The 12,830-nt window shown below is 40.7% G+C and overlaps 1 protein-coding gene across 1 annotated transcript; it reads left to right on the forward strand.

The window, feature by feature from the left end:
* Positions 1 to 329: 329 nt before the first annotated feature.
* Positions 330 to 12,489, forward strand: LOC131997128 (uncharacterized). Its single transcript, XM_059367504.1, has 4 exons — positions 330 to 428; positions 513 to 557; positions 11,341 to 12,184; positions 12,455 to 12,489. Exons 2-4 carry the CDS (start codon positions 525 to 527, stop codon positions 12,487 to 12,489), a joined length of 912 nt encoding a protein of 303 aa, XP_059223487.1. The 5' UTR covers positions 330 to 428; positions 513 to 524.
* The last annotated feature ends 341 nt before the right edge of the window (positions 12,490 to 12,830 follow it).

Genomic DNA, 12,830 nt, shown 5'->3' on the forward strand with positions numbered 1-12,830 from the left:
TCATTTTACCTGTACATGTACATACACAAGCGCTAGTTTCTTTGGTTGTGTTGAGAACGGATGGCGGATTTTTTGTGGTTGTTTAGATGGCGGATTTTTTGTGGTTGTTGTACAAAATGAGACCATGGTTAAATTAAGGAGGTTGGCTCACTTGCCCAGCAAGTGAGCAAATCCCACAAAACGTCAAATGCTAGGTTTGGATTTTAAAATTTGTTCACATTTTGTTCCATTTTCACATTTTTATCGTTTTAGTTTATAATTTACACATTTATAATCATAAATCTTTTGATCTTGTGGCTGCTACATATGATAATGCAAATAAAAACTAGAATATCCATTGGAAAGTATCCAGAAATTTGACAGCCTGGTGGGAATTTGCGCCACCACCGCCACAGGGTTTTATCGTTGATTTCGTCGTTGTTGAGCAAGTGAGTCAATATTCTTAATTCAACAATAAATGAGACCACCTATAATTGTTTCGCCATAGTTTTATGTAGAGCGTTTGTTTTCAGGATTGCCGAAATATGGTTTTCACATTTAAGTGTGGCCACCTGCAGGTATACCTCTAATGGCAAATAAAATTACCAATAATTTATAAAACTACATGCACAAATCTCAAAAAATTTCATTGGACTTTGACGCCCGCGTGTTTTTTGCTAATTTTATTCACTTTATTTACAAATATTTGCATTTATCCCCGTCGTATGGTTTTGACACGTTGCCAATTGGTGTTACCATCTGATGTCAAACAAACAGACTTGCACTGGATACACTTTTTCCGTTTTATGTTTGTCCTTCGCGGCTTGTGTATCCATTCCTAAAATAAAACACAAAAAATGTGTAACGACATTTGTTGTTGTAACCACATTTTCATGTGGAGGTGGCGATCCTTGCAAGCTCCTGTAGGACCGATCGCCGCGAGAACAGGCGCCAATAACTCGTCTTGTCATAACAAGCATCATAGGCACTCAGTATTTGTGCAGGAGCTAATGTTCCAACTTGTGTGGTGCTCGCAGCTATCCCGTACTATAGTGTATATCAATTGCGCCTTTTGGATGCCAGATGTCGTTTGTAAAAATGGGCCCCACTCCGGGATGTGACTCTCCCATGACGAAAAAAGGACGAATATACATGTACACTAAGGCGGCAGCTCTTGCCGACTAAGAACTTCACCGGGTCAATTCGGTACGCACAACCGGCTGGCATAGGATTTCAATTATATTTCAGTTGCAAGTAGTGGTCAACAGGTTTCTTTTTTAGCGATTTTCCTAAAATTGGAATATTTAAGGTGTAATTTTGCATCAGTGAGCCCTTAAATGAATATATTTATGGATTAAACTAATCCGCTTATTCACTGGGCTAGTATATATGCACATTTTATAGAATATGTGATAGTGGTTCCATCCCAATAAATGCGTTCAAAATTATCCCTAATCGTATTTTTTATATGCCCAATCTTTATATATTGTATGGCTTTGGCCTCACTTTAGGCTCTATTACACGGTATGTGTCTTATGACATGTTAAATTTTGCACATGTAGATTTGTACATGTCGTGTGACACAAATGAAACTAACATATGAAAATCACTTTTCAAAATTGCACATATAATTTTTTGGCTTAGAGCGTGCGCTATTCCTTCTGACAACAGCATTAAGAAATCAGCTGTTTTTGTTGTCAGCCGAATAAAAGCAACCCCAAATTAAATTGTTTTCACAATTTTTTGTTTTAACCACCTTTCTCACAACTTCAACAATATTTACATATAAAAATCAGATTTGCTCGCATTTTTAGGTTATGTCATATGAAAATAACCTACAGGTTTTATGGCAAAAATAATGAATCGTATGTAAATTGACAATTTTGACAAATTCGAAATTGCAAAACGAAAAAATGATTTCCCTACATTTTTTAAGTCTTCTTTTATGGTTTTAAATCACTTGAGGTTTCTCTTACTAAAGATATTTTTGATTATAGTATACATTCCAATATAGATCGATAGGGCAAGGATATGATTCTGAGAAAATCATGCGTTTTCGAAACAAAAAATTTATATAAATAAATAAGAAGTAGATAACTTTAATAACAAATACTCTCAAAAACTCTGAACATGTGAGTCAGCCGATCCTATTTTCGGTATTTTTTGTCGTGGTTCATACGTCGCCTATATTCTCCGTTATCGCAAACTGGTCCATATATTTTACGAAGAATCTTTCTCTCAAATACTCCAAGCACTGCCTCATCTGCTTTCACAAGTACCCATGCTTCAGAACCATATAACAGCACGGGTAGTATCAATGTCTTGTAAAGTGTAGTCTTCGTCTGTCGAGAGGTGGCCTTGTTTCTAAACTGCTTACTTAGTCCAAAGTAGCATCTGTTTGCCAGTATTATTCTTCGCTTTATCTCAAAACTGGTGTCATTCGTTTCGGTTACGGCGGTGCTGAAGTAGATAAAGTTACTGACTATCTCAAAGTTGTGGTTCCCAACTTTCTCCATGTTCTTTATCTGCTCGGTTGTGCATCTCCATTTACTGCCAGACCCATTTTCACTAACTCTCTTTCGATTCTTTCAAAGGCTGCAGTTACTACTTCCAGTGACCGACCTATGATATCGATATCGTCGGCATAGGCGAGTAGCATGTGCTCTCTTGTGATTAGTGTGCCATATCTATTCACTTCTGCATCTCGTATAATCTTCTCCAGCAGGATATTAAAGAGATCATACGATAGGCTGTCTCCTTGTCTGAAACCTCGTTTGGTATTAAATGGTTCCGAGAGATTCTTTCCTATTCTTACTGAGGAACGCATATCAGCAAGTGTCATCCTTCAGAGTCTTATTAATTTTGCAGGGATACCAAACTCAGACATGGCTTGAAATACCTTTGAACGTAAAGGAGTATCGAAGGCGGCTTTGTAATCAACAAAGAGGTGGTAGGTGTTGATTTGTCCTTCTCGGGTCTTCTCCAGGATTTGGCGCAATGTGAATATCTGGTCTAGGGTGGATTTACTTGGTCTAAAGCCGCATTGATAGGGCCCAATTATCTCATTGACTTTAGGTTTTAATCTTCACACAGTACGCTCGAGAGTATCTTGTATGTGATGGGGAGGAGACTTATTTCTCTGTAGTTGGCACATTCCGTCTTGTCTCCTTTCTTGTGTACGGGACATAGTATGCTGAGGTTCCAATCATCGGGCATGCGTTCTTCTAGCCAGATAAGCTGATGCATACGCCTTATCAGCGTGTCGCCTCCGGTCTAAAATAGTTCAGCGGGTAAACCGTCGGCTCCTGCTGCCTTGTTGTTCTTTAGTCGGGTTACTGCTACTTGGACCTCATTCTGACTAGGAGGTAAACATTCTATACCATCATCAGGGATTGGTTCTGCGGTATTCTCTTCGCCGCCAACATCGGACACTAGCAGTTGGGTAAAATATTCTTTCAATATTCTCAGCATGTTGTCTGTGTCAGTTACCAGATTTCCTTCTTTGTCTCTGCAGGAGGATGTGCCTGCACCAAAGCCATCGGTTTGGTGTTTAATTCTTTGGTAGAATTTCCGGACTTCATTCTGACTCCTGTACATCTCAATTCGCTCGCACTCACGTCTTTCCATTTCTTTTTTCTTTCTGCGGAATAGACGTTTCTCCTCTCTCCTTTTCTCCTGATACCTCTCCTTCATCTGGCGTTGCTACTGATTGCAGGGTTGCTCTATATGCCGCATTCTTGGCTTCAGTAGCATCTCGACACTCTTGGTCGTACCATGGGTTTTTTGGAGGAGGCTTCCGGTACCCAAGTACGGATTTCGCGGCATATTCCATGAAGTGGGCAATTGTTTGCCACTGCGCCATTATATCATCGGAACAAGGAGTGCTTTCATCAAGCAGTTGGGTCAGTCGAGTGGAGTATGCCGCTGCCATTTGTTGTGTCTGCAGCTTTTCAACGTCCAGCTTCCGTGCAGTGTCAGATCGTTCTTTCCTCGTCATGTTCAAACGGGTGCGAACCTTTGCTGCAACAAGGTAATGATCCGAATCTATATTCGCTCCACGGATCGATCGTACATCTAACACGCTGGATGAATGCCTTCCATCTATCACAACGTGATCAATTTGGTTTCTCGTGTTTTGATCGGGTGACAGCCATGTGGCTTTGTGGATATTTTTATGTTGAAATCTGGTGCTACTAACTACCATGTTTTTTGCCGCGGCGAAATCTATCAGCCTCAACCCATTACTGGACGTTATCTCGTGGAGGCAAAACTTTCCGACTGTTGGACCAAAAATGTCTTCCTTCCTTATTTTCGCATTAGAATCTCCCAGAACGATTCTAATATCATGGGCGGGGCAGCGGTCATATTCTCTCTCTAGGCGCTCGTAGAAAATATCCTTGGTCTGCTCGTCTTTGTCTTCCGTCGGGGCATGGGCACAAATAAGGCTGATGTTGAAGAATTTGGCTTTTATGCGGATTGTGGCTAGCCTCTCATCCACCGGAGTAAAGCTGGAGACTAGGTGTTTCAGTCTTCGACTAACCACAAATCCGCAGCCAAATTCATGCCTCGTGTTATGGCAGCTATAGTATAGTTCATCACCGTTTGGTGTTGTAGTGACGCCATTCCCAGTTCATCGCACTTCCTGTAAGGCGGTTATATCTGCCTCGTACTTCTCTAATACATCCGCCAGCGTGTATACTGCACCTTCTCTATAAAGAGTGCGGACATTCCAGGTGCAGATCCGCAAATCATGGTCATTTTTTCGTTTGCGTGGGTCGTCAACGTTGGGGGGGGGGGGTCCGTTTTTACTATCCCTTTGTTTTTCATAGTAGTTCTATATATTCCGGGGGCGGGTTACTGGCCCAGCGCCCCAACCGCATGGGTTTGTGGGATTGCATATATCCCTCGTTGTGGCGAGCCGCTTGCTCCAAGATCCGACGGTCGCCGCCAGCCGCCCCTAACCTGGGAACAGACGCTGATGTTGGCCATTGGTTATTTGAAGGCGCCAATAACTCGCCTTGTCATCTCGAGTATCATTGGCACTCAGTATTAAATTAAGAGCCAGTGCCACCTGACTCCTCACTGAGACTCTCCTCTCGAAAATCGCTGACTGCCCGCGGCCGCATTTACAGCTGCTCCGCATAAAAGCTTTCCACCATCCGCAACCTGTGGAAGCGCCCGGTAGCTTTCAGCTAAGCCTCCCTAATAACGATGGGCACCACACAAGTCGGAGCTCAAAGTTTCAGCCTGTGTGGTGCTCATAGTCATCCCGTATCGGCCGGGGTTTGTGCGACCTGGGTCATGCTACAATTAAAAGGTAGCGTCATTAGCACAACAACAAAAATCTACCCCCAACGAAATTACCTTGAGTGACAAATTGAAATTTCAAAGTGGTTTTAGAACTAAAACTTGTTTTACAATTTATCTTCTTCAAATGTGTTTTATATTTGTATTTTCATCATTATAGCACTGTTGCTTATGTGTGGAATATTCAAACAAATAGAACATAATTAAAAGATTTTAGAAAAAATCGCAGCTGTGTTATCTAACCTTTGACATTTAGATTTACTGCAAAATCAAAATAAAAAAATTAAAAAAAAATATACTCAGCTGTTCGCATGACCTCACCTTATTAGTGCATCCTGTGTTTAACTATTTGTTGTTGTTGTTGTATCAGTGTGTGGTTTTACTACTTGTCTTATTCAAATGAGTTTCATATTTGTATATTCATCATTGTAATACAGTTGTGTTGCTTATGTGTGGAATAACGGATTAAATAATCATAGTTTTAAGATCTTAGAATAAAATCACATCTGTGTTAACAAGCATTTGACATTTAAATTTACTGCAAATACAAACAAAAAAAAATTTACTCAGCTGAATGCATGACCTCACTTTATAAGTGCACCCTGGATCTTGCTCAAAATGAAGGTAAATTTATGTTGTTTTAACAATAAAGCCTAGTACTAAGTTCAATTTCACGAATATGAGGTCAGTTTGCAAACTTATCCACTAAACATTTGTCAGTAACATTTTTCAGGAGAGTAAGCACAGACTTTATTTCCTTTTGCTATTTATTTGAATTAAACAGCTGGTCGATGCTGCGAATTTCTGTTGAGAAAATCCTGCAATAGAAATTTGCAAGCTCTCAATGCCAAACTTAAAATGTTGCTCGCTCTCGTGCACTCTTCCGCTCTTTTCTGCTGGCAAATAAAGTACGCGAACGACTTACAGTCAGGGCTTCCAGATTTCTCGATTTCTCGGCATTTTGTCGATTTTTAGCTTCAAAAATAGCAAAGTGTCAGTTTTCCGATTTTTACTCTAAAAATTTCAAAAATTATTTTTTATGAAGTTATTTTTATTTTAAGCAGATGCAAGATAGGCCATATTTTGATATCAACCGACCTTCAAATTTAACTTCTTCAGTTCACAATAGGCGTATTTTTTTACCAAATTCAGATAAAATAGTGTACAGAGAGTTATAAAATACCATTTTTATATAATTGTGGATATAATTGTAATTTATATCCTCTACCATGGGAGTATACTATTTTCGTCATTTCGTTTGTAACGCCCCGAAATATTCATCTAAGAACCCATAAAGTATATCGGAGTATATTCTTCATCTGTTCGTCCTCCGTCCCTCCGTCCCTCCGTCTGTCTTACGAAAGCACTTTCAAAGGAGCAAAGCTGGGCGCTTGAAATTTTGCAAAAATACTTTTTATTAGTGTAGGTCGGTTGGGATTGTAAATGGCCAAATCGATCCATGTTTTGATATAGCTGGCTAATAAACCAATATTCCGATTTGGCTTCTTGAGACTCCATCCGATTTGCCTGACATTTTGTACTGTGACTTGTTCTATGATATATAATAGATGCGCCAAGAATGGTCTGAATCGGTTCATAACCTGATACCGATCTCCCGATTTTATTTTGCTATCTATGACCTCTAACATACGTACCAAATATGGTCTGAATGGGTCCATAATCTGATGTAGCTTCCATATAAACCGATCTCCCGATTTTACTTCTCGAGCCTCTAAAGGAGGGTGCCTACTATGATCTCCAACATCAAGCTAAGTAAAGGGTGATTTATTTGAGGTTTGGATTTTCATGCATTAGTATTTGACAGATCACGTGGGATTTCAGACATGGTGTCAAAGAGAAAGATGCTCAGTATGCTTTGACATTTCATCATGAATAGACTTACTAACGAGCAACGCTTGCAAATCATTGAATTTTATTACCAAAATCAGTGTTCGGTTCGAAATGTGTTCATTCACCGTTCAGCGATGAGGCTCATTTCTGGTTGAATGGCTACGTAAATAAGCAAAATTGCCGCATTTGGAGTGAAGAGCAACCAGAAGCCGTTCAAGAACTGCCCATGCATCCCGAAAAATGCACTGTTTGGTGTGGTTTGTACGCTGGTGGAATCATTGGACCGTATTTTTTCAAAGATGCTGTTGGACGCAACGTTACGGTGAATGAACACATTTCGAACCGAACACTGATTTTGGTAATAAAATTCAATGATTTGCAAGCGTTGCTCGTTAGTAAGTCTATTCATGATGAAATGTCAAAGCATACTGAGCATCTTTCTCTTTGACACCATGTCTGAAATCCCACGTGATCTGTCAAATACTAATGCATGAAAATCCTAACCTCAAAAAAATCACCCTTTATTACACGAATCGGTTTATAAGCTGATATAGCTCCAATAGCATAGCGATTCTTATTCATTATCCTTTTTTGCCTATAAAGAGATACCAGTCAAAGAATTTGACAAATGCGATCCATGGTGGAGGGGATATAGATATAGATAAGGTATATTTATGTATGATGGGTTCATGTCCAACTTCAGCCAAACATAAGACCTTTTTACTTATTCTTTTTTTATTTAAACTATGCGTTTTATTGTTACAACAAATGTACCAACTTTTTGCCGATTATAGAAAGCGCCGAAAGTGCCTATTTTTTTCTTGAAATGTACTGATTGTCTTACAAATTAATCGGGCTCCCCGTATCAAATTGTGCAAATTTGCACAAGAAGATGTGATCACAATAGCCACCGAGATCTTGTGATTTAACACCTTGAGGCTTCTTCCTTTTGGGCGTGTAATGTATGGTGTATGCCGACAGCCCAGGGTCGATAAAAGACCTTAAAGATAGAATTCGGGAAGCTATCATGAACCCAAACATCTTATTATTATAACAAAAGTCACATACTATAATTATAAGATTTAAAATCTTGTTGTATGTGGAACTAAAAACAAATAAACAAACCAAAAAAACTAAAAATGCCTTGATCATATTCTTGCATCCAGGGTAAAAGCGCGTTCGTTTTCTTAAAAAAATTATAATTTTCTTCAAAAAAAAAAAAAATAATAATAATAACAGTTGCTAACTTTTAAATGTTTTTTGCTATACTATCTTTGAATAGAAAGAAAGGCGCAAACTTCTCACACATCAGTGAGTGCAGTCCAATTCAAGTTTTAAGCTCTATGATAAGGTGCCCTCCTTTCTATAGCCGAGTACGACACCTCTTTGGAGAGAAATTTTACATGGCATAGTACCTCACAAATGTTGCCAGCATTAGGAGGGGAAAACCACCGCTGAAAATTTTTTCCTGATGGTCTCGCCAGGGTTCAGCGTCATAGGCGGACATGCTAACCTCTGCGCTACGGTGGCCTCCACAAAATAGCACTGGCAAAATCAACCGTTGGGCGATCGCCATGCGAAGAACAAAAGAGTTTTGCAAAAGATGTTTGTGTTTGTTGCTATTGGCATCGTTGGATAAGTTGGATTTGAATAAGGGAAATAAGATTTGATTTGTTTTCTATTGCGCTTATGAATCAAGTCGTCTTAAAGAGCCCTGTTCAAATTCAGATGTGTACTTTACAACTTACTCTAGCTGGAATGGTTGTAAAGCACCATGATCCATTTGACACCTCCCGCTGATGATATTTCTTGGTTGACATTGAAATCGCGATACGGAAACCAGTCAAATGCTTCTAGCAACAACACACTTTTGCTGAATTTTAAATGTTTTTTTGCTATACTATTCTTTGAATAGAAAGCATTAAACAATGGTCCAAAGCCGGACATTATCAATGGAATCTCAATAATAATAATAATAATAATAATAAGGACCATTATCCCATTACCGACATCGCGTACCAGAAAGTAACTTGTTCACAATCAAGTGGCTTCTAGTGAAGTTCACGCCGACTTACACCACACCAATAACACATGTTTTGCTTGTTTACGCAGCCGGAAATGTGAAAGTGAGTATCGTCAATGGAAAAAAACTACCGACGTTTTGAAAATAAGCTCTCGACGGCGAAGGCCCGCTGCTCCCTAGACCAGAGCATGATGGCAACCGACTAGAGAGACAAACAAACTTGGGAAATTCCCCCTCCAGATGCGCACCGAATTAACCCGATGGAATCCTTCTTCGGCAAAGACTGCCTCCTCAGTGTACGTGTTCGTCCTTTTTTGTTATGGGAGAGCCACCGGATTGCCTTCTCCACAAGGTGCTGTGCGCACATAGACAGCAGAGGGTCACAAACGTCGTCATCGTCGTCGGCTACTGCCTACCCGTCATCGGGCTATGTGATATCCTGAGTAACGTATCGTGGCAAGCCGTCATCTATTTGGGGTCAGACCACCTCACCATAATTCTCACCATCGACCGACCACCCGACTTTATTACCTCTGAGCGCCAGACGTTTATCAATCAGAAGAAGGCCGATTGGGCTGGCTTCAGAGAGTACACTAATCGCCGCTTCAATGAACTGCCACCCCCTCTCGGCAATTAGCACATCCGCTTTATACCAGCCGGTCGAATACCCCAAGTGCGGCCCAATTTCCCGGCGTAGGCAGTGGTACTCGCAGACGAGCGTGATGGGATTCGTTGTATGGACACAATTAACCCCAGAATCAGCGAGCTGAATCTGTAAATAAACAAGGTAGTCAACGAACATAGGCAGAATTTGTGGCTGGAACACTTGGAGCAATGTAATTTAGGCACCGGTTTAGGCAAGAGTGACTTAACAGTAGACCAAAGGGTCTACCGTTAGGTCACTCTTTTACCCCGGTAGGCGGAATGAAATGACCTCAGTAACTTTTGGCGACGTAACCGTGACAAATCCGAAGAGATGCGCCAGGTTGTTCAATCGTCAATTTATTGTCTAGTCCGAGAGTGACAGGGCAAAGAGGAGAGCCATTCCCCGTATCCGTGAACCCTGAAAGGGACCCGAGTTTGCGGGAGTCGTATAGACCGATCTCCCTTCTCTCACCAGTAGCAAAGACGCTTGAGGCATTACTCCTCCCGAGCATCGTAGGAGAATTTCCATTCGCCGAGCATCAATATGGATTTCGAAGACTGCATAGTACAACAACTGCTTTGCATGCCATCACCGCACACATTTGCTGTGGCTCAAGTCAGCCCAGGCCATGTTATAGGGCAGCTCTCGTGGCACTGAATCTATTGAAAGAATTCGACACGGTCAGCCACGCCAAACTATTTCAGAACATCGCCAACCCGTCCCTCCAGCCAGGCCTGAAACGCTGGGTCGCGAATTATCTGTGTGGTCACTAGTTACTTGTGGAATTTAGGGATAAGAAGTCAAAGCACCCTAGAGTGAAACAGGGAGTTCCCCAAGGCGGGGTGATATCTACCTATCCTTCATTCCACCCTCTCCAGACGGCATAGAGATCGTATCATATGCGGACAATTGTACGATCATGACATCAGGCCCCCCACCAATTGTTGACATCTGCATTAGGTTGAACGTCTACATCAACGAACTTGCCTCATATTTCTGCAGATATCTGCCACCAAATCTTCAGCCACATTGTTCACTACAAATTTGCGTGAGTTGAATACCGAACTGACTGTGATGATCGATGGAGAAATGATTCCGACCATTAAGTGTCTCAAAATTACACCTGAAGAAATTGATCTCCCCCGGCAAACGAGAGTAGTTCTAGCTCAATTACGTTCCTGCAAATGCAGCCACCTTAACTCCTACAGAGCAAGAATTGTATGTCCAGATTGTGACCAGGGACCACACGACACACGTCAAGGTTTAACTGCCCAGCCACGGATCTATGAATCCATGAAATGATAAATCTTTATTTTTTAAGCGATAGGTATTTTAATTCGTTCACCGATAAGACTGGGATGTACCATGAATCCTTAAAGTAGAGTTAAGAAATACGCAAAGGAAATTGTTATTCTGAGTAGGCGTAGAGGAGCGTCTGGTTTCAGTTAGAATAAATAAATAATTCTTTGAAATTTGGTTCAAAGAAACTGTATTTCAAGTATGGAGACATAACTAAAATATTTTTTTTTTTTAGAACTTGGACAACTCAATATCCATCTGCCACCTAAGTAAGGAAATTGACAAATTGGAAAAGGAAATACCGTGCTGGCGTCAAAAACTTCATAGTTCCTATAAAGAGTTGGAAAAATTGAAGCATGAAATAAAATTTTCAAAATTAGTAAACATATTACAAATTTACTTGAGAGGAAAAAATTTAGAAGTACAAAATTCTAAGCAATCGTTGATAAACAAGCATGTAACAAATATAGATAAAGAGGTGGTATTAAATTCGCAGTGGCTACACCGAGCGTTCACTTTAGCTAGTGAAGTTATTAAAAACGGTAGCCTTAATACAGAACAAAGATATCATTATGACCAACTCCACCGACACTTATTCGGAACAACGCTTAATTTGAAACATAGTAGTTTGAATGTTGGCGAATCACGAATAAACGGGATTCATGCAGCGTCCAGCGATGATGATGGTGAGACAATATATACAGCTGATGCTACACTAGGACGGGGACAATGCAGTAAACGCTTACGTTTGGAAGACTATGATTTAGATGATTTAGATGACATGGCTGATAGTTCGGATTGTGATGACGAGGAAGTTTTAAGTGGAGGCGATAAGCAACAAGCAAATAAGCTAACTGCATTTAAAATGCCAGCCAAGAAGCCTAAGACAAATTTGAATGAAACGCATGTCGTGTCTATGGATGCAAATATGAATACAACGTATTATATGGGCCCTTCATCCTCGAAAAAGAATGTTAACTGCGGCAAAGTTTTAACATCCAATAAAAACCATCTCGTATCAAATGTTTTGTCTGAACAAATCGTTAAAGGGCCTTCTAATGCGGATCAATTAAAAAATGGTAAGAGTTTTTATACAAGAATATATGTTCATATAGAAAAAAATGTGCGAAATATCTTACCAAAAGTTTGCATAGCACTAAAGTTTTTAATTTCATTAGTTTCTTCGGCAATCGTCTTTAAAAATGAGCTATTGACAGACTGATTCTTGACACGGACAACGGTTTTGTTCATAGGTTGGTTAAGTTTCGCTAAAGCCTCTATATTGCCCGATCTCCCAATTTTGCTTTTTGAGTCTACCAATATCTGTGTTCGTCCTTTTTTCGCCATAGGCACATTCCGGAGTGTCTTCTCTGCACGCTTCTGATCCTTGCTGGGATTGAAAAAACCGCCGGGCCATGGTTCTCTTCGAGTTCACAGAACCACCTCCATCATCGGTCGGTGTCGGTGAGGTGTAACCGGTGCAAGGAACGGGTACATTTCCGATCTTGCTCCGATCTTACGTCACTACGTGAGTATAGTCTCACTGAATATGTTGCAAGGTGCTGTGCGAACATAGACAGCGGTTGGTCACAAGCGTCGTCGTCGTCGTCGCCTTCTGCGTCCTCGTTGTCGGAATTTATGACCCCTCTGACCTCTCCCGTGCCGCAATATACACAACAGCAGCACCCCAGCCGGACCAGTACCGGGAAGTGTATCTTTCTTGCA

Source organism: Stomoxys calcitrans, chromosome 1 (genome assembly GCF_963082655.1).
Source record: "Stomoxys calcitrans chromosome 1, idStoCalc2.1, whole genome shotgun sequence".
NCBI lineage: Eukaryota > Metazoa > Arthropoda > Insecta > Diptera > Muscidae > Stomoxys > Stomoxys calcitrans.